At 41.1% G+C, this 23,379-nt stretch overlaps 1 protein-coding gene across 1 annotated transcript; it reads right to left on the bottom strand.

Annotated features, from left to right (window-relative positions):
- Positions 1–694: 694 nt before the first annotated feature.
- strap (serine/threonine kinase receptor associated protein) lies at positions 695–13,771 on the bottom strand. The gene is made up of 10 exons (XM_073066192.1): positions 13,620–13,771; positions 12,242–12,411; positions 10,452–10,587; positions 9,772–9,853; positions 9,620–9,692; positions 8,690–8,789; positions 5,884–6,021; positions 3,136–3,272; positions 1,382–1,531; positions 695–1,160 (listed from the first exon to the last, which is right to left on the bottom strand). Exons 2-10 carry the CDS (start codon positions 12,351–12,353, stop codon positions 1,099–1,101), a joined length of 990 nt encoding a protein of 329 aa, XP_072922293.1. The 5' UTR covers positions 12,354–12,411; positions 13,620–13,771; the 3' UTR covers positions 695–1,098.
- Between the last annotated feature and the right edge of the window lie 9,608 nt (positions 13,772–23,379).

Genomic DNA, 23,379 nt, shown 5'->3' on the forward strand with positions numbered 1-23,379 from the left:
ATTGAAAACTGGAGACACAGGGGGAATGCCTTGGGAATTAAGCTCATCAGTAACACTGACCAATTCATATGGCCCATTCTCTTCACACAAAGCTGAAAGGTCCTGGCTTTGAGGGGGAAAATGTCTTAGATCCCTGGGCCAGCAGCAAAAATCTGAAAGCTCTTGATGGTTATGGATTCAATGTGTAACTTTGGACACAAAGACACATGGGTCATGCACCAGTGTCAAAATGAGAGGTCACTACTGCATTAGAAGCCAGGACAGGAGTTTCAGTAATGGTCAAAAAGCCTGAAGATTTACAGGTTCACAAGCTTAGACTGACAACAGTTAGATATGAATTTAATTATGTAAACAAGGTGACTTCTAGAACAATACAACATTGCCTATACGCACTGCAGTACACAAGGTGTAAAACCAAATTCAATTCCTAAACCACCCAAGGCACTTGTGCAATTTCTGCAAATGATTAATGTCCCTGGTTTGAGAGGACAAAGCAGACACAAGGACCTTTTCATAAGAACTCAACATCACTACTTCTGAATGTATGTTTTCGGTTCCAAAACAAACTATTAATTGGATGCAAATACTCCTGGAGTACAAAATAATTGTAAGGATGATAATATGCAAGGGCCAGTTTAAGACTGCTCAAGACATTCAAACAAATTGCTGAAAATGACGACAAATTGCAGACCACTTAAAATGAAAGAATGACAAATTGAATAGCTTTAATTTGTAAACCAAATATTAGCACAGAACTTGTATACGAAAAAATTGCATTCTTAAAGGAAAAGTTTGAATCCATGATGTTACAACTCCAGCACTTTGTGAAAAGACCTTTGCTGATACTTTATATGTACAGGTGCTGCTGAGGAGGTTCAATTAAACACTAAGATGCAAAGCACTTGCACTGAATATGGACGGGTCTACTACTTGTAGACACTAAGTACTCGTCTTTTAGACTATTAACTAGAGTAGTCTTCAGACATTTGAGTTATTGATATGATTCCATCCAGTTGTCCGCATTTGCCAAAACCATACACTGGAAGGCGTGCTCTTCTGCTCCACATCCTGCTTGGTGGTTTCTTTCTAGTTAACAGTTCATGCTTTTACCTCTGGCGGTGTGCCGTATATAGAATCAGAGTTTTCAGAGCCAAGCTCCTCTGTAATTAAAAATATGCATAAGTGAAATGTATGCAATTCACAATGATTAACTTCAAGTATTTCAGATGTCTGAAAAATGTACATGTCAAATACATCTGAGAGTTTACCTATAACAATTCTGTCAAAAAAATTAAGTCATTGCATATAACTAGGGATCACAAAGCTACAGATTTAAGAAGCATTTGCAGAAAAAGGCACCTAAATGCCAGTATGTACCTACCAGGGAGTACACATTTCCATAATCCATAGGTTTTGCCAACAGTTGTCTGCCAGAGACGAAGCGTTCCATCCTCAGAACCACTGGCATACAACTCTCCATCTGGGCTAAATCGTACACAATGAACTGGACCAAAATGGCCTTTGTATGACTCTGTTAAAGAAAACAAACATGGTGACCACTGCAAAGAAATAGAACCAATTTAATAACTAATATATTCACATGGTGGAACTTCCCTGTAATTTGATTTAACATTTGTTCATATAAAGGCAGTATGGATAGTGTATCAGGTATAGCTAAATCTAAGATATTAAAACCCGTGACTCGAGTGCATTGCAAGTCTAGGACATTGAAATTGTAGGCAACAGAGCTTTCTTCACAGATTGTGCTAAACAGTAGCATCAGAACACACTGGTGGAATTTTTCTTGTCTCAACCAACACGTCTGAATAGCAAAACCATGGGCAGTTCCAATAATAAGCAAGACAGGAACTTCAATGTACAGAAGTTAACAGACAATCTATTCAGACATTCACAATGTGCCATTTCCTACTTCTTAGCTGCCAGTCGACTCTAACTCATTACTAATTTGCCACTTATTCAAATGTACTTTAATAAGTGGCAAATACTATCTTCAAATAGAGTAACATCTAGAAAATTTGAAGGAATTACCAAGGGGAAGCTTTCAAAGATACTCCAGTATAATCAGCTATCAGTATCAAATGTACAATATACTGTCTTCATTCTTAGTGGTAGAATTTAACATTGTTTAGGTTATCAGGTACTTTTTAACTGTAAAATTCCAATAATAATTGGTGCAACAACTTCCCCAATGTGCATGATCAATACTCACCATCACTGTCAACAGATACCTAAGTAACTTCAATTACAGAACTCATTCCAGGGGTATTTCTTACACCAGACCCCAATCGGGCACCGTTAATTTATTTCCTTAGCTAGAGATCCTTGCAAAAAAAAAAACTCCAAAAGGCATTACAAGGACCTTCCACCTTAGCCAGGGATTCAGACCCCTCAATTAATGGTAGGGGTCCATGGCATAACTAAGTTTAGGAAACCCTGATCTACACAATTATGGAGAAAATTATATTCTTTGTCATGTCCTGTAACAATAAGATCTCAATCCAAAATATCATGGATTTATCATGGCTGAAGTGTGACCTCCTTAGAACTGACCTGAGAAAAGACCAAGTCAATACTTGTGCTGATACACATACAGAAATAACTTGCTATGTGCCGTGATTGGCCATTGTTACCAGTCTACTCAATGAAACATACTATAGCCCAGCCCGGTCTGAAAATTGTACAATGCTTAATGACATGCATCATAATTAGAATTATGAATTCCACTTCAAAGCACATGAAAACAGACAGCTTATACAACTCCTTACCAAGATTGATCTATTCACTCAAGAATACAATTCTGTATCACACACAAAGACCAATAAACAGTCTGGAAACCAATCGTTCCCATCTGAAAATCGTTACTAGTTTTGGATGCAAATCAGAAAATGGAATGGAAATCCCAATTAAACAATTCAAGACTCAAACAGTGCCATCAGATCATTCAAAATGTTGACAAGGGACAGAAATCCAAACTTCCATGAAGAAATTCTAGATTGTAGAACTGCCATTTGGATGCATCTAACAGGCAAAAGTCACTTCTACTCTAAAATGGCAAGGTGTCATTTCAAGTAAAATCTATAGTTAAAGGAAATAATTTAAGGTATGAAGACCTACCCAAATCCTCGCCTGTATTGTAGTCAAATTTGTACAATTTGAAGTCATCACCTCCCGCAACAAAAACTTCTTTTTCAGGATGAAGAGAAGCAGAGTTAATTGAAGCCGGTGCATCAAAAGATTTGATCAACTCTAGACTGTAAAACAAAAAAAAGCACCAAATATCACAATGCACCCAGATCTTGAGACCAAATGCAAATGGGATGTAATTCACCAAGCTTTGATTGTACGTTTGAAAATATTGTTAGTGTGAGTGCAAAACTACATTCCTAACCATGCCTGCTTATACCCCAGTAGCCTGCACCCAAAAATGTCACCACTTGTTCTTATGGTGTATCCAGAGATACCGGCCACTTGACAGACGCACTGCCACCTGGCTGGTCGGAAGACACCATACGCCAATCAACATTTGGTCTCTCCCAACTAATCAATGCACACCTAAATTATTGGTCACCCTAATTGGATTATCTCGCCCAGCCCCATGCTATAAAAGGTGAGACATGTGCCTGGCTCGCTCTCTCTTACAGACCACCTCATTGAAGGTAAGTGCTTTGATTTATGTTTGGGAAGGTTTATCGTTTGTCCTGGTAAGGGAGCCGCAGCTATCCAAGGTCAAGGGGGATAGCTGTCGTAGTGCTTTTCCCTTGTTCTTTGTATGTGTAACTGTACCCTGTCCCCACACCGCTTTCTGTGTATTGTACAGCTGACCCGACCTTCCCCACACGTTAACCCTAAGCGTTTTTTGTTAGAATATTGTAGTTGCTTGTGTTGACCCAACTTCTCCTTGTAAATAAATTCCTTATTATTAAAACTGTGTGTGTCCAGGCCTCTACTGTTGAGACTCAAAGAACCAGTTATTTTCCATCACAACATATGGCCTATGGAAATTTGCAGCGAGGACGATGGGAGTGGGGAAAATGGTGGATCAGAGACCAATAATCATAATGACCCAAAGTATTGTACCAGCACACTCCTAAATGCCCCATAAAATCATAAACTGGTGATCTTCAGGCAGCAAGTTAAATCCTGTAACTGGTTCTGACCTGATCTGACACTGTCAAAATAAATTGTCCATAATGTATCAGATACACAAATGGTTGCTGAATATTAAAAAATAAATGAGTCAATTAATTCAAAGAGAATCCATAATCTATTTACCTCCCCCTCCACCATAGCACTTCCACTCTACTGAAACAAATAGTTACAAAGATTCCCATCCAAGCAAAGACATCTTTCCCAAAGTAACTGCTGGGAAATGTCAGGAAGTTGGCACTGGACTACAAATGGCATCTAAAAGAGTAAAAACGAATAAGTTTTGGGGCTCCTGCATTTGCACTCTTGAGGATAAGCCAATTTCCATAATTTCTAAGGAAAATTCAAAGCAAAAAAAAACAGAAGTAAACTGGTTATTTAAAATAAAACCTTTTGGACCCCAACACTACAGTTCAATTTACTGCCATACTGAATCCACGGTAGCAATTTTTTAGCACGGAGTAACAAAGACCCTGCCTGTAAATGAGTCGTTTATTCCAACTTCTATAGATGTGTAGTGGAGTATAATGACTAGCTGCATTACAACCTGGTATGGAAACACCCATGCCCATGAACAGAAAATCCTGCAAGTAGTGGATGTACCCCAGACCATCAGTGTTAAAACCCTCTGAACCATTGAGCAGATCTACATGAAATGCTGTCGCAGGTAAGCAGCATCCATGATCAGGCACCCCCACCACCCAGGACATGCACACTTCCTGCTGCTGCCCATCAGGAAGAAGGTGCAAGAGCTTCAGGAACAGTTACTACCCTTCAACCATCAGGCTCTTGAACCAAACAGGATAATTTCACTCAACTTCACTTGCCCCATCATTGAAATGGTCCCACAACCAATGGACTCAGCTTCAAGAACTCATCTCATGATCTCAATATTTATTGCTTATTTATTTATTATTAGTTCTTCTTTTCGTATTCACAGTTAGTTTAATTTGTCATCTTGGTCAGCAGAATGCCGGCTGCAGAGCCTGTTCCCATGCAGCACGGTTCTACGCTCCAGGTCTCTATCCACCTGTAACATATCTATTTAAGTGTCCATCTAAATGTGGCGATTGTATTTGAAGCCACCTCCTTGTTCCTGATATCAACCACCCTGCAATTTATTAGTGCCCCTGTGAAGGCTGTGCTGCCACATTATTGCGGACTGAATACAGTAACCGACTAATGAAGCAAGGACGTTTGCAATGCGAAGGAAAGAGAGGACAGCTCAGATGGCTGGATACATTGCACAGATCTAAAGAAGTGCAGGCCCTTCAGCACCACATCCATGAAACACCCTAGTTGGTGGGCAGTCTTTCATCGATTGTTATGGTTATTATTCTATAGATTTTTGAGTATGCCCACAAGAAAACTAATCTCCGTGTTGTATATGGTGACATACATTTACTTTTAGCTCTATTTGCTATGAGGCAGCCACATTTAATCCATCTATTACCATGGGCCTCTAATTCATGTACCAGCCTCCTGTGGGCCACCTTGTAAATGCCTTTTGGAAATATAAATATACTACTGTCAGTTCTCCCTGTGACATCCTCAAAGAACGAACAAATTTATGAAACATGATTTACCTTCCATGTTATGAAGTTGTTACATTTCATCCCAAATTTAGTAAGTTTAACTCAAAGTTTACTGATTGAACTACACAAATGGCATATTTAAGTTGCTAAGAAATAACAAATGTTATAAAATTTAACTTGCCTGAGTGCATTGTGAAAAGCAACTGTTTTTCCATAGGTTAAAACCAGGATCTCCCCATCAGGTATGTATTCTACACTGCTTACAGATGAAGCTACATTAAGCGTATTCACTTCAGTCATACTAGTTCTGTCCCAGAGCCTATAACAGCAAAATAAAGTTTCACGTTAGATAATATACATTTCATTGCTTTACATTCTAGCAAATAATATCTATTTGATGAAAACAGTTCTCCAACTATGGAATTTTTTTAAAAAAACAATCAACCTAAGGTGCGAACTCTGACCCACCACCTCACTTATGTCCAGGTCATGAGTTTATATTAAACCTGCCTTGATCCAGATCTTATTTTGGTTGCACATTTCTTCTTCTTCTTCCCTTCACAGCCTCAGACATTTCTCCTTCTGCTTTCATCCATACCAACAACTAACATCTCCCCCATCTGCCGTTTACTTTACCAAAGTCTTTTCCAAATTTAGCTTAATGCACATGAACCAAATCCTGAAATAGTCAGAATGCAAAGACAATACACAAACAGCAGAAGGGTAACAGAGATGGAGCCCAATCAAAATGGAAAAAGTGTGCAGATCAACAAAACTCCATGAAAACTTGTTTGCTATAGCTGGCTCATCTACTGACAAAATTACAGTAATATGTCTTAATGGGAGCCATAGGTCCTGTATTAGAGCTGGAATTTCCATTTAGTTCAAAGAATATTTTTTAATCACCTCATTTGCTCAATTCCCAAAACATTTTGAAATGGGACACATCTTCTCAAAATCATTTTTGAGAAATCATCTCTACAAATTTGAGTATGTCAATGCTCGAGCCTCAAAATGACAAATTTTCTGCAAACATAATAATCAGAACAAGGCTTAATATCACCAAAATGTTATGAAATTTGTTGTTTTAGTGGGAGCAATATATTGCAATACATAATAAAACTGAATTACAATATATACATTAAAGTAGTGCAAAAAAAAGTAGTTGGGTAGTGTTCATGGCTTCAATGTCCATTCATGAATCAGCTGGCAGAGGGGGGAAAAAAAAGCTGTTCCTGATTCGTTGAGTTTGTGCCTTCAGGCTCCTGTACCTCCTGATGATAGCAATGAGAAGCGGACATGTCCTGTGTGATGGATTCTGTCTTTTTGAGGCATTGCTCCTTGAAGTAGTCCTAAGTTTAAAACTTTTTTTGATCCTGTAGTCGCCCCCCTACTGGATGGATATGCAGCCAATTAGAATGCTCTCCATTATATATCTACAGAAATTTGTGAGCATCTTTGGTGCCATACCACGTCTAGCCTTCTTTGTAGCTGCATTGATACGTTGGGCCCAGGATAGATTCTCAGAGAATTGCTCACTTATTCCACTTCTGATCTCCCCATGAAGACTGGTGTGTGTTCCCTCATCTCACCCTTTCTGAAGTCCACAATCAGTTCTTTGGTCTTACTGATGCTGTGTGGAAGGTTGTTGCTGTGACAACACTCTAGCTGATAGATCTCGCTTCTGTATACCTTCTCATCACCATCTGAAATTCTGCTAACAATATTTGTGTCATCAGCAAATTTATAGATGGCATATGAGCTGTGCCTGGCCACACAGTCATGGGTGTAAAGAGGGTAGAGCAGTGGCCTAAGTACACAACTTTGAGATGCGCCAATCTTGGTTGTCAGCAAGGTGGAGATGTTACTTCCAATCCGCACAGATTACGGTCTTCCAGAGAGGAAATCGAGGATCCAGTTGCAGAGGGAGGTACAACAGATTTTGGAGCTTTTTGATTAAAACTGCAGGGGTGCAAGCCCATGATCAACTCCATCTCTTGCTGATTAAAGCGTTGAGTAAGAAAACATCGAGGCAAGTGCGGAAGGCAAGTGTTCAGCACTGTCTGCCAGCCTCTCGCTGCTGCTGCCAGACGAAGGTGTCTGCATGAGACACTCTTCTCACTTACTACTCTGCATTCAAATGGTCCCACTCTCCTTCGAGGATGGTACCAAAGTTCTGGGCCGGTGGTTTGTGGATTGGACTAATGAACAATGAACTGAACATGGATTCTTCAATTTTGTGTTTCATTTTCTGTGTTTTTGCTCGCTCTTTATTGTTGCCATTTGCATGATTTATTTTTGCACATGGGGGTTGATATTCTTGTTCCATTTACGCAATTTGTTTTATGTGGGGTTGATGTTTCTCTTGTTCTATTGTTTTCTCTGTTTTGTGGCAGTCTGTGGTGATGAATCTCAGGGTTGTAAATTGCATCCATACATTGATAATAAATATATTTTGAATCCTTTTCAACGATTGTTTTAAGCTATGGACTGTAGTTAATAAACAGCATCCAGACATGCGTATTAGTATTGTCCAGGTGATCCAAAGCCACGAGGAGCCAATGAGATCGCTTCCACTGCAGACCTATTGTAGCGATAGGCAAATTACAGTGGGTCCAGGTCCTTCCTGAGACAGGTGTTAATTCTAGCAATAAGTAACCTCTCAAATCATTTCATCACCAGAGATGTCAGTGCTACTGGGCAAAAGTTGATAAGGCAGCTCATCCTGCTCTTCTTGGGCACTGGTATGATTGTTGCCCTTTTGAAGCAGGTGAGAACTTCCAATTGCAGCAATGAGAGATTGAAAATGTCTTTGAACACCAGTCGATTGACAGAGGTTTTCAGAGCCCTATGAGATGGGGCCCAGTAGGGCCCATTGCCTTCTGAGGGTTCACCTCTTAAAAAAACACTCAAATTCGCATACCAGATGGACACTTAAACGAACATTGTTGTTATTCCAAACTTGATCATATATTAAAAATTCTCACCTTACTGTTTTGTCATCAGCTGCTGAAATTATCTGTTTATCTCCATTACACCACAGTGCCTTCTTAATACCAGAACTATGGCCACTGATCTCCACAGGCTCTGTTACAAAAAGAATGCTCAAAATTATACTCTCATGAATGAATGACAAATATTTAAAAAGTGACTACAGATATTTTTCTGAAACTAACACAATTTTCATCAGCACAATTCTTATATTATATATTAATTACAAATCCACCTATTACTTCCACACACCATTCTCACTGTTGACATTCTCACTCCAATTTTGAAGTCCTTTATACTTTCACTATCATACAGTAATTGCTCGCAATTCTACTTGGATGTATCGCTACACCTTTTGACACACGACTCCCCTCCCACTTTGGTCGCTTAACATGCTCACATCCCATCAAATGACTTCCCCAGCCAATTTTCAAAAAACCTCAGAAGCACACAGGTCAGTTGTTCATGGATTCTTGTTCGTACATCAACAGCAGCTTCTCCCTCATTACAGCACTGAATACCCTTCAAAGGAATTCCAGCAGCTTCAAAGTCTTTTGGGGCACTAGCTCATGAAAAACATTATATAAAAGTGCAAGTGGCTTTTATTCTTTCTTCATATTCTAGGTGGATAAGGTTACAAAGCATTTATTAACTGGCAACTTCCTAATAATGTACAAGTTTACCATGAATTATGAATACACACCAGCTGCTAAAACCTGTCAAGGTGTACTGTTCTTCCATTAGTGTGGACATTTCCTAACTACCATTTTAAACATCTTACTGTAGAACAGTTAATCTTTTGTAACTCAAACACTAAAATATTGTACATCACAATTCATGCAATCCCTTCAGCAGCAAACTGAGGTTGTTTAAAATAAAACTACATGCTTGACACAGGAAATCCTTTGTACAGCAATGCGCCTTACCTGAATCAACTTTGTTCAAATCATAAATACGCAAAACTTTGTCTTGACCACCTGTAAGTAAGTTGTTACTATCCTGTTAAAAAAAATAACAAGTTACTTTTGTTGCAAATATTATGTGCAGAAACATTGCCATTATTAAAACGAGATTTTACCTGAGTAAAGTCAACAGTTTTGACAATATGCTTGTGGGCTAAGGTGGTCATTTCATCACCCGTCACGGCATCCCATACTTTGCTGAGGGAAAAAACAAGCCATGTGAAAATAATGCAATGCACGAAAAAATACAAGTGTAAAAAGGTTTTAAACAAATATTCAATTTCAAGTTTAAGGCAAATCTGATTATTACATTCTTCATACAGCCTGCTAAACCTTTAAAAATGGCTAGAAAGGGAAATCGCCTCTATGAGGCACAGAAGTATCATGAGACTCATCAACTCACATTTCAAGTTTACATATATACCCTTATTAATTTGTGTCACTTTTTAATGCATAATATTAGAGATGCCCCAGATAAAAGTTCTCACACCTCTTAACATTCACAAGGCAGAAAAAGAGGTGAGGAGAAAAAAAAGAGCTGACTGGGATTGACCAGGCAAATGACCCAAGTCAGAAGCTATGCTTCACATCTCCAACCAATATTCTATTGCCTTTCCAAATAAATAGAAGCAAATCAAATTACCAGTCACAGACAGGCTGCAAGACTTCAGCAAATGGAAAGGAAAGCCGAGTAATATTCTCTCAGAAATCTTTTCCCTGCATAAGCATTTGTAATAGTTATTAATTGGCTTTGTACAAGTTATTGACACCGATCACATAGAATACCACTACTCACGCTGAAAAATCCGCGGCTGCAGTTGCTGCTCTATTGGCCTCTTTATTCAACGTGGCTCCCCAGACAGCACCTTTGTGACCCAGAAACGTCCCAATCCAGTCCCCCGTGTCACCCTGGCGCATCATAGGCTTGCCATCTGCACGAACACCAAGTTACAATGAATTTTAATGAAAAAATTAATTCCACTTTTTGTATATATGTAGTGGCTTTACTGTAGCGCTCCCAAAGTGCATCAAGCCACTGAACAAAATGTAGCAAACGGAACACAGTAAGGCAAAATCATCAAATGTTTGGACAAAAAAAAAGTTAGAGAATCAAGTGATAGCTAAAGTTTGCCAAAGATGGAGAAAATAAAGAGAGGATATTAAGAACAATGTGGAAATAGGAAAGAGCAGAGAGAACAAGCTTTAAAAAAAAAACAGGGCATAAGTATAAGAGTTAGGAGATTATGTTCCAGGAAAGATGTGATTAAAAACAGAACAGAAAAATATAAGGATATTGCCTGAAAGAGAGGTATAGGGAATAATTGGCCAAGCGAGATCTTTATTCATTAGAAGATAGGCAAATGAGGGTTTACTTCATAGAAGTGTTTAAATGAAATTTTGCAAGGCAGATAAGGTGGATAGTTAACAGCCTTTTACCCAGGGTAGGGAGTCCTAAATTAGGGGCATAGATTTAGGGTGGGGGGGTCTTTAAAAGGGACATGAGGGGCAACATTTCCCATGCAGTGGGAACTGAGTTCATGGAATGAGCTACCAGGAGAAGCAGGAGGTACAAGTATCATTTAAGCAGCAGTTGGTTATCTACATGTAGGGGAGGGACCTGGAGTGATATGGGGCAAACAGAAAATTGGGACAACAGAGTCTGCACGGTCTCAAACCAAAGAGCCTGCATTCATGCTGTGTTGCTCTTCAACTCTGACATGAAGCAGCAAAAAAATGTTACAAAAATCAGCAGAAAGATTTGGTTGCAGTACACTTTACAAATAATGGAAGTTGCAAGGGTAGGACATGTTGGGGACTGAAGCCGTAGGCAGTTACTGCAACTCAGCTACAGGTGTCCAAAAGTGAAGCTAGTGTATGCCAATGATGGAGGGAGCGTACATTTAGGGTGATTGTAGGAGTGAGTCAAGCAGAATCCATAACCCTAAAAAACCTGAGTACATTTGGAACTGCGCTTGCCCAAAAGCAAGTGGTGAGCAATCCTGTAGCGCCATATAAATGCTGCCCTTTGGGAAATAAAAGCTCAAAGCAAAATATCCACCCCTGACCAGCTCCTGAAGCTGGTTTTTACATGCCATTCAATTAAAGATCAGTACTGGTGATCCTCAAGATGGAGGTGGTTGAGTAGTGCTTAGGTTCTCGTTGTTGGGGATAATCATTCTCTCATCAGCCAATACTTAATGCTGTCTATACCTTATTGTAAATGTGTACTCCTTCATTAGCTGAAGTTATGCTAGACATTAAATAGCAAAAGAACTCACTGCAGAAAATTCTGTCTTGTCTCCACTCCATTAAAATATTAATAGTTAAAGCAAAACAAAATGAGAACATCAATAGTTTGAACTCCAGGCTCTCTGGTTGGGCCTTGCTCTAACCCTTTCAAAATGAAGTGGCTACAGCAAGGTGAAATTTGAAAATGAGCCAGCTGGCCACTTTTGCTTCAACAATGCCTGGACGCAGATGTTTGCACCCCACAAACACTCAATGTGGTATGGTAAATACAAACTCAGTTAACAACACTCAATGCTACCTCAGTAGCAGAACCGTGAAAATCTACCCAATTCATACCTTTGCAGGCGCTGATTAGAAAGAAGCCATAAGGCGTAATCCCACTGAAAGCCAAATCGACCACAGGCCTCGTGTGGCCACTGCAGGTGAGGGGAGTTTGTCTCATCGCCATTTCCCTTCCTCAGGACACAGCTACCAGGCAGCGTGGTTCCGCTCTGCTTCTCAACAACCTGAAGAAATAGGGAGGCAAAGAACCATAGAACACTACAGCACAGTACAGGCCCTTCAGCCCTCCATGTTGTGCTGACCCATATAATCCTTTAAAAAAAGTGCTAAACCCACACTACCCCGTAACCCTCTATTTTTCTTTCATCCATGTGCCTGTCCAAGAGGTTCTTAAATACCCCAAATGTTTTAGCCTCCACCACCATCCCTGGCAAGTCATTCCAGGCACTCACAACCCTTTGTGTAAAAAAACTTACCCCTGATGTCTCCCCTAAACTTCCTTCCCTTAATTTTGTACATATGCCCTCTGGTGTTTGCTATTGGTGCCCTGGGAAACAGGTACTGACTATCCACCCTATCTATGCCTCTCATAATCTTGTAGACCTCTATCAAGTCCCCTCTCATTCTTCTACACTCCAAAGAGAAAAGTCCCAGCTCTGCATAGTTAGACTTTGGCTTCAAGAATGACCAGGGTCAATTCTTGATTCAAACCTTGCTCTCTATACATAACCACATAATTCCTGCTTACCTCCTCCCTTTCCACTCTCTCCTCTGTATCATTCCTTAAGCCCTTCACTACCTCATTTAATTCTCACTTTGCCTTACTTGCTCATTCCTGCCATAAACTGCACTCCATCATCCCTAATTTTCTCCCCACTTTCACCACCACAATCCCCAAACCATTCAGCTTCCATAGATATTCCATCACCTCCTACATACAAGTTCCTTTCCTGTCCTCACTAGCCACACTACCACTCTTTTTCTTCATGCACACCACACCCAAATAGTACCACATCCATCCCACTCCTCAACGCCCTCCCCTCGATTCCCAGGGACCTTCTCCCTCAAGTCTCCCTTCACAACAACCTATGTCCCAAACCGCACGCCCCACAACCCCTCTGGCAACCACTAGGCACACACACACAACTCTCCCTCTGTCCACCCTAACTCCAACACGTCCCTCCCAACGTCAAAACTTTCCAACCATTCTCCTCCATCTACCCCTAACATTCACACACACCTCCCCCAACGTCACTAACGCCCTTCCTCCCCCCGTATTCACGTGTGTCTCGGCTAACTTTACAGTCCTTTCCCCTTCCCTACCCACCGTTCCGCAGACCCTGACCCAGCACTACCGGTCAGCCCTTCCCGAACATCCCCATCTCGGCGCCGACACCCCCCACATCAGCCCTTCCTCCTCCCTGCCACGTACCACACAGACTCAGAGGCAGGCAGGCAGCCAGCGAGCGCGGCTCCGGGACCCGAGCGCGGAGATTACCAGACCACGGGCACCGCAACGGCCCAAACTCGACAGCGGCCCTGCGCTGCAGCGGATCTGACGTCCCGTCACATGTCGCGACAACCGCACATGCGCACTTGGTTTGGCTTGCTCCCATTCATAATTCTGCTTCAGAGAATGTGCAAATTACTCTATTCTGTATCTTGTTCTGCTCCCATTAACTTCTCAGTAAAATTCACTCCCAATAATCTATCCACTCCTGGCTTAAATTTTTAAAGTTTGGTTGCTACACCTTTTGAAAAGGGAAATCGAAGGCGAGATAAATGATACCCCTGTATCACAAATGGGCACCTCCTGACTTTTACACACGAGATTCTGCTAATGACGGAAATCTTGAGCAACACACAAAATGCTGGAGGAACTCAACAAGTCAAATAGCGGGGAATAAACATGCTGTTCCTCCAGCACTTTGTGAAACCTTTCACCATTTACTCCCAAATTCCTGATCTTTCCACAAGAGGAAAAAATAATAAAGCAGAGCTCAGCCTTTCGGCCCACAATGCTGTGCCAAACAAATTCAGCTACAACCTAAACTCCTAACTGAACCAACTCTGTCTGTGTTCGAAAACGTCCTGTGTTAGCATTGCAAAAGAGATCCAGGTAGCTGAAAATACAGAAAATGGGTGAGTTAGAAAATTTGTTGAATTACCAAGTTTTGTATGGTTGCAGTAACTGAATAAAACGGCAGAATTATTGACAAAAGCATATGTCAGTGTGCATAGTTTGGCCAATTTAAGTAGAGAGGTCTTATGGAGAAATAGTTTCGGCAAGTAACAGAAACATAGAAAGCCTACAGCACAATACAGGCCCTTCAGCCCACAAAGTTGTGCCGAACATGTCCCTACCTACAAATTACTAGGCTTACCCATAGCCCTCTATTTTTCTAAGCTCCATGTACCTATCCAAAAGTCTCTTAAAAGATCCTATCGTATCGGCCTCCACCACCGTTGCCAGCATCCCATTCGACACACTCACCACTCTTTGAGTAAAAAACTTACCCCGACATCTCCTCTGTACCTATTCCCCAGCACCTTAAACCTCTTGTGGCAGCCATTTCAGCCCTGGAAAAAAGCCTCTGACTATCCACACGATCAATGCCCCTCATCATCTTATACACCTCTACCAGGTCACCTCTCGTCCTCTGTTGCTCCAAGGAGAAAAGGCCAAGTTCACTCAACCTATTCTCATAAGGCATGCTCCCCAATCCAGGCAACATCCTTGTAAATCTCCTCTGCACCCTTTCTATGGCTTCCACATCCTTCCTGTAGTGAGGCGACCAGAACTGAGCACAGTACTCCAAGTGGGGTCTGACCAGGGTCCTATATAGCTGCAACATTACCTCTCGGCTCCTAAATTCAATCCCACGATTGATGACAGCTGATACACTGTACGCCTTCTTAACCACAGAATCAACCTGCACAGCTGCATTGAGTGTCCTATGGACTCGGACCCCAAGATCCCTCTGATCCTCCACACTGCCAAGAGTGTTACCATTAATACTATATTCTGCATCATATTCGACCTACCAAAATGAACCACTTCACACATATCTGGGTTGAACTCCATCTGCCACTTCTCAGCCCAGTTTTGCATCCTATCAGTGTCCCGCTGTAACCTCTCACACAGCCCTCCACACTATCCACAACACCTCCAACCTTCGTGCCATCGGCAAACTTACTAACCCATCCTTCCACTTCCTCATCCAGGTCATTTATAAAAATCATGAAGAGTTAGGGTCCCAGAACAGATCTCTGAGGCACACCACTGGTCACTGGCCTCCATGCAGAATATGACCCATCTACAACCACTCTTTGCCTTCCATGGTCAAGCCATTCTGAATCCAGAAAACAAGGTCCCCTTGGATCCTATGCATCCTTTGTTTCTCAAGCCTTGCATGGGGTACCTTATCAAATGCCTTGCTGAAATCCATATACATTACATCTACTGCTCTACCTTCATCAATGTGTTTAGTCACATCCTCAAAAAATTCAATCAGGCTCATAAGGCATGACCTGCACTTGACAAAGCCATGCTGACTATTCCTAATCATATTATACCTCTCCAAATGTTCATAAATCCTGCCTCTCAGGAACTTCTCCATCAACTTACCAACCACTGAAGTAAGACTCACTGGTCTATAATTTCTTGGACTATCTCTACTCCCTTTCTTGAATAAAGGAACATCTGCAGACCTCCAATCCTCTGGAACCTCTCCCGTCCCCATTGATGATGCAAAGATCATTGCCAGAGGCTGAGCAATCTCCTCCCTTGCCTCCCACAGTAGCCTGGGGTACACCTCCTCTGGTTCCGTCGACTTATGCAACTTGATGCTTTCCAAAAGCTCCAGCACATCCTCTTTTTTAATATCTACATTCTCAAGCTTTTTAGTTTGCTGCAAATCATCACTGCAATCACCAAGATCCTTTTCCATAGTGAATACTGAAGTAAAGTATTCATTAAGTACCTCTGCTATCTCCTCCGGTTTCATACACACTTTCCCACTGTCACACTTGATAGGTCCTATTCTTTCACATTTTATCCTCTTGCTCTTCACGTACTTGTAGAATGCCCTGGGGTTTTCCTTGATCTTACCTCCTACGGCCTTCTCATGGCCACTTCTGGCTCTCCTAATTTTCTTCTTAAGCTCCTTCCTATTAGCCTTATAATCTTCTAGATTTCTAACATTACCTAGCTCTCTAAGCCTTTTGTAAGCTTTTCTTCTTGACTAGATTTATTACAGCCTTTGTACACCACAGTTCCTGTACCCTACCATGACTTCCCTGTCTCATTGGAACGTACCTATGCAGAACTCCATACAAATATCCTTTGAACATTTGCCACATTTCTTCTGTACCTTTCCCTGAGAATATCTGTTTCCAATTCAAGCCTCCAATTTCCTGTCTGATAGACTCATAATTCCCCTTATTCCAATTAAATGCTTTTCTAACTTGTCTGTTGCTATCTCTCTACAATGCTATTGTAAAGGAGATAGAATTATGATCACTATCTCCAAAATGCTCTCACACTGAGAAATCTGACACCTGACTAGATTCATTTCCCAATACCAAATCAAGTACAGCCTCTCCTCTTGTAGGCCTATCTACATACTGTATCAAGAAACCTTCCTGAATACACCTAACAAACTCCACTCCATATAAACCCTTTGCTCTAAGGAGATGCCAATAAAATCTCCCATCACGACAACTCTATAATCATTACACCTTTCCAGGATCTGTTTCCCTATCTGCTCCTCAATAAACCTGTTACTATTGGGCGGCCTATAAAAAACACCCAGTAAAGTTATTGACCTCCTTCCTGTTCCTAACCTCCACCTACAGAGACTCCGTAGACAATCCCTCCATGGCGTCCACCTTTTCTGCAGCCGTGACACTATCTCTGATCAACAGTGCCACGCCCCCGCCTCTTTTGCCTCCCTCCCTGTCCTTTCTGAAAATTCTAAAACCCGGCACCTGAAGTAACCATTGCTGTTCCTGAGCCACACTTTATTGCCGAGAGAAGTGTATGTTCCAGTTCCAGCCTGGATGTCAAATTTACATTGTCTAAACTTTAAAAAGCTTATTAACGGTGCAGTCAGACATCACTTGGGAAAGATGATAGTTGTTTACGCAGTTATCAGATTCAAAACTTATGTTGGTTTTGAAATGTTTTAATACAGTATGGATTGAAGGGAGACTTCCTGCTTCCTGGAAGTTAATGGATGTTACCCCTATGTTGAAACCTGGTAATGATCACTCTTCTAACCTTCAGCAGATACAAGCACAACCTGTCCAACCTTACCTCAGAAGACACCTCAAACAATTGAGTAAACTTTGTCTGAACTGTTTCCAATGCATCACTACGAAAGATGAAAGAGCTGATTGTGGACTTCAGGACAGGTAAGACGAAGGAACACATACCAATCCTCATAGAGGGATCAAAAGAGGAGAGAGTGAGCAGCTTCAAGTTCTTGGGTGTCAAGATCTCTGAGGATCTAACCTGGTCCCAACATATTGATGTAGTCATAAATAAGGCAAGACAGAGATTATAGTTTACTAGGAGTTCGAAGAGATTTGGCATGTCAACAAATACACTCAAAAACTTATATAGTTGTACCGTGGAGAGCATTCTGACAGGCTGTATCACTGTCTGGTATAGAAGGACTACAGCACAGGACCAAAAGAAGCTGCAGAAGGTTGTAAATCTAGTTAGCTCCATCTTGGGCACTAGCCTACAAAGTACCCAGGACATCTTTAGGGAGTGGGGTCTCAGAAAAGCAGCATCCATTATTAAAGACCTCCAGCACCCAGGGCATGCACTTTTCTCGCTGTTACCATCAGGTAGGAGATACAGAAGCCTGAAGGCACACACTCAGCGATTCAGGAACAGCTTCTTTCCCTCTGCCATCCGATTCCTGAATGGACTTTGAATCTTTGGACACTACCTCACTTTTTTAATATACAGTATTTCTGTTTTCGCACATTTTTAATAATCTATTGAATATACGTAATTGATTTACTTATTTATTTATTATGTTTTATTTATTTTTTTCTCTCTCTCTGCTAGATTATGTATTGCATTGAACTGCTGCTGCTAAGTTAACAAATTTCACATCACATGCCGAAGATAATAAACCTGATTCTGATTCTGATTCTGACATTCCTTAAGGAAGACCAGTGTTGTACACATTATTCTGGATACAGCCTCACTAACGCCCTATCTAAAAAAGGCATAACCTTGTTGATTTAAGGATGCGGTTTCGGAGAACTTGCAGTACATGTTAAAACAGCCCAAAGCCAGCATGATTTGTCACTACCTGACAAATCTGCTGGAATTCTTTGAGGAAGTAACAGACAGGATCGACAGAGGAGAGTCAGTGGATGGCATACACTTGGATTTTCAGAAGGCCTTTGTCAAGGCACTGTGCATGAGGCTGTTAGATAAATGAGAGCCCGTGGTATTACAGGAAAGATACTGGCATGGATAGAAAATTGGCTCACTGCAAGAGGTAAAGAGTGGGAATAAAGTGGCCTTTACCGATTGGCTGCTGGTGACTAGTGGTGTTTCGCAGGGTTCAGCTACTTTTTACGTGAAATGTTAATATATCATGCAATTGGTGGCTTGCTGGCCACGTTTGCAGATGATACAATGGTAGTTGGAGGTGTAGGCAGTGTTGTGGAAGCAAGAAGCCTGCAGAAGGTCTTGGACAAATTAGGAGAATAAGCAACAAAGTGGCAGATGGAATACAGTGTAGAAAAGTGTATGGTCCCACACTTGGTGGAAGGAATAAAGACATAGACTATTTATTAAATGGGAGCAAATTCAGAAATCAGAGGTACAAAGGGACTAGGAACTCCCAGTGCAGGATTCCCTAAAGGTTAAGCTGCATACTGAGTCAGTAGTAAGGAAAGCAATTGCAATGTTAACATCTATTTTGAGATGACTAGAATATAAAAGCAAGGATGTAATGCTGAGGCTTTATAAGGCATTGGTCAGACCACATATGGAGTATTGAGAGCAGTTTTGGATCCCATATTTGAGAAAAGATACGCTGGCATTGAACTGTGTCCAGAGGACGTTCGTGAGAATAATCTCGGGAATGAAAGAGTTAACATATGAGGAGCATTTGATGGTTCTGGGCCTATACTCACTAGAGTTTTGAAGAATGGGGGGGGGGGAATCTCTTTGAAACCTATTGAATATTGAAAGGCCGAGATACAATGCACATGGAGAGCATGTTTCCAACTGTGGGGGAAGCTAGGACCAGAGAGCACAGCCTCAGGATACAAGGATGCTCACTTAAAACAGAGATGAGGAGGAATTCCTTTAGCCAGAGGACCTGTGAAATGTATTGCACAGGCAGCTGTGAGGCCAAGTCATTGGGTATATTGACAATGGAGGCTGATAGGTTCCTGATTAGTCAGGGATTCAAAGGTTATGGGCAGAAGCAGGAGAATAGGGCTGAGAGAGAAACTAGACAGCCATGATCAAATGGCAGAGCAGACCCAATTCTGCTGCTACGTCATATGGTCTTATAGCTTCTGTGTTCAATTCCTTTACCAGTACTCATGATACTCCGTTAGCATTCCTAATGACTTGTGTCACACGTATAACCCGCATTTTATGAATCTTGCATCCAGAGCCTTCTGCAATCTCTCACCATTTACATAATGTGGAGGCACAGAAACTGCCGATTCTGCTGTCTGGAACAAAAACAAACAGGTTCCTAGTTCCAGTTCCTAGGCAAAGAGACAGCCAACGTTTCAGGTCAAGACACTGCATCACAGTCTCTTTCGGCCACCAATATGGTCTCATGTTCAAAAAATAAGTTTTTTTCATTTTTCATTCCAAGGTAGATAAACTCACACTGTTCCACCTGCCAATTCTTGCCCATTCACTAAGCCTTTACATATCCATCTGCAGGTTCGCTCGTGTTCTCCTTGCAACTTGATAACCATTTTTCTTTAGATCATTGTCAAACCTAGCAGCAGTGTAGTCAGTCCTTTCATCCACATCAATATCCACTCAGTGGCCACTTTATTAGGTACACCTGCTTGTTCATGCAGATTTCTAATCTGCCAATTGTATGGTAGCAACTTATGCGCATATAATCAAATAGTTCAGTTAGAGGTCATTGAGAGAGGCAAATATGTTAACAGTTGTAGGGCTGAAGGCAGGAAAGTGTGGGCATAGAAATGGCAAGAAATGCTGAAGAAGACTGAAGTAGTGAAGGGTAGATGGAATCGGGTGATAAAAGTTGTACAGAGGAAAGCGAGTAGCTGGTATTGGGAACATGGAAAAATAAGCAGCAAATTGAGAATTGTAATGGCTGATCACCCAGTGATGAAGGCAGTCTTCAGGATTTAAATAAAAGAAGGAAGGAAGAGTGTAAGGTACTGCTGGGTTTTGAATGTGGACCTGCTTCTCATATCCATCCAATTAGATTAACTAAGGATTTGAAAAAAGCATTGGAAGATATTGCGGGTGCAAGGCCTTTAAGAAATTGGGTACTCTTAGTGTTTTGTAAGAAATATGAGAAAGCTTTAGAGTTAAAAGCTCTGGGAGTGAGGAAAGTATCACCAAGGAATTACACTGAAAGACAGTGGTTTTGGGGAGTAATCACAGGACAGCTGCTATGGATCAAATAAAAAATTTTAGTTGGGGGAAAATTTATGAATGTTAAGAAGTATTTTGTGGTGGTGTAGGAACAGATAGTTTATCATAGTGATTAATTTCAATGGACAAAAGTTGCAAGATAAGGTTAATTTAGGCTATATTGGCTATATGGTTTGAGTCTATGTGCTGACCCCCCTCCCCCCCTCTGAAATGTTTTCAGTTGCAGATGTTTGGTCATGTAGCAGGTGTGTGTAGGGGTTAAAAGCGGTTTGGTAGATGTGGTGGAGAACATGATTATGGTAATTGGGAAAAAGGTATTAGTCCTAAATGTTGCAGATGTAGGGGGGAAACATAGTTCTGCTCATGCAGGGTGTCCTGTACATTAGAAAGCTGTAGAAGTACAGTGTAATACACACAAGATGCTGGAGGAACTCAGCAGGTCAGGAAGCATCCATGGAAAAAAGTACAGTTGATGTTTTGGGCTAAGGCCCTTTGGCTGGATGGGAGAAAAAGCGAAGAGGAGTAGATTTAAAAGGTGGGGGAGGGGAGAGAGAAACACAAGGTGATCAGTAAAACCAGAAGGGGGGAGGGGTGAAGTAAAGAGCTGGGACGTTGATTGGTGAAAGAGATACAGGGCTGGAGAAGGGGGAGTCCAATAGGATCTGCAGATTTTCTTTCATTTGGAAGTTAATGCACCATCAATAACTCTCGGAGACGGGAGGTGAACGATGGGCTTTTATTAGCAGCAAAACGGAGCACGGCATCTCGGAGACTGAGTGAGGAGCAGTGCCTCCAATCGCCTTTATACAGGAGTCTGTGGGAGGAGCCACAGGAGCAGTCAGCAGAGGGGCATGTCCAGACAGGTATACATAGTTTACCACAGATGTACAGTGTGCTCGGGTGGAAATAGGCATATCATATGCAGAAGCTCTTCAGGTACACAAGACAGTGTCAATGGGAACTATTAATTTCCAGAATACAGATGGATTAAACTCAGTGTGTAAAGCACATGATTTCAGGACAAAGGATTCGTTGATTGTTGATAAACTAAAGTTTGCTGCTTTCATGGCAGATGTTACTTTCATGGTACAGCAGAAACTAAAGGTAGAACAGAAAAAAGAAAGAGAAAACATCTAGAGATAAATGACATAACTTATAAGTTATTAATGATGCTTTGCAAGGAGGAGTAAATAATATTTTGACTTCATAGAGGATTGTTGATGGTTTTTCTAATCTTGCAATCACACACACAAAATGCTGGAGGAACTCAGCAGGCCAGGCAGCAACTATGGAAAAGAGTAAACAGTCAACGTTTCCGGCCAAGATTACATCAGCTGTTTATCCTTTTCCATAGATGCTGCCTGGCCTTCTGAGTTCCTCTAGCATTTTGTGTGTGCGTTGCTTAATTTCACCAGCATATTTTGTGAAATTTGTTGATTTTACAGCAACAGTACAATGTAATGCATAATAAAAAAAATGATTTACAGCAAATATATATATAATAGTTAAATTAACTAAGTAGCTAAAATGGAAATAAAAAGGTAGTGAGGTAGTGTTCGTGGGTTCAGTGTCCGTTCTGGCACTGGATGGCAGAGGAGAAGAAGCTGTCCCTGAGTCGTTGCCTGTGCGCCTTCACAGGGTCAAGAATTTAAGACAGTTCTTGAAGATTTACCATATAAACTTGATATTATATATGTGCAGAAAACCTGGTGAAATCTTGTCTAAGTTTTAAGATACAAGCTTATGTTGATATATGACAAAATCAGAAAATGAGTGGCTACCCTGTGAAGGATGGGATAGCACAGAGAGTTTTAGAAATTGGAGATGTTTATGTGATTAAAAGCATAGAAGATCAGACTAGCAACCTGGAATGTAAGAACCCTTAAACAACCTGGTAAACTAGACAACATCAAACAGGAAATGGAAAGATTAAATATCAGCATCTTGGGAATGTGCTAGATGAGATGGAATGGCTGATAAAACAAGCTCAGAGGGATATACCATCATTTACTCAGGAGGAGAAATACATGAAAAAGGTGTTGGAATTATGTTACATGAAGAACATGCAAAATCAATAAAAGGCTATTGGACAATATCAGATCAAATGTTACTCGTGAAACTGCATGCAAACATTAACATCGTTCAAGTTTATGCCCAACAGCAGACAGCAGTGAAGAAAATATCAAACAATTTTATGACGAACTAGAAACAGCATTAAGACAATGTAAAAGCTCAGAAAATTCCATTATTCAAGGTAACTTCAACGCAAAAATAGGCAAGACCAGGGATGAGGACAATATTGGGCATTACGGCATGGGTGAGAGAAATGAGAGAGGTTAACAGCTAGCTACATGGGTCACAGAAAAATATTATATAATTGGTAATACCCGGCTTCAAACAACACCCGAGAAATCTATGGACATGGAAGAGCCCAGGGGATAACAACAAAAACCAGATTGATTACCGTAGATTCCGGATTTTAAGCCGCTACTTTTTTCCCACATTTTGAACAGCTTTGAACTTTGCGGCCAATAATCCGAAGCGGCTAATGCATGATTTT

The sequence above is a fragment of the Hemitrygon akajei genome, chromosome 14 (assembly GCF_048418815.1).
Source record: "Hemitrygon akajei chromosome 14, sHemAka1.3, whole genome shotgun sequence".
NCBI classification, from domain to species: domain Eukaryota; kingdom Metazoa; phylum Chordata; class Chondrichthyes; order Myliobatiformes; family Dasyatidae; genus Hemitrygon; species Hemitrygon akajei.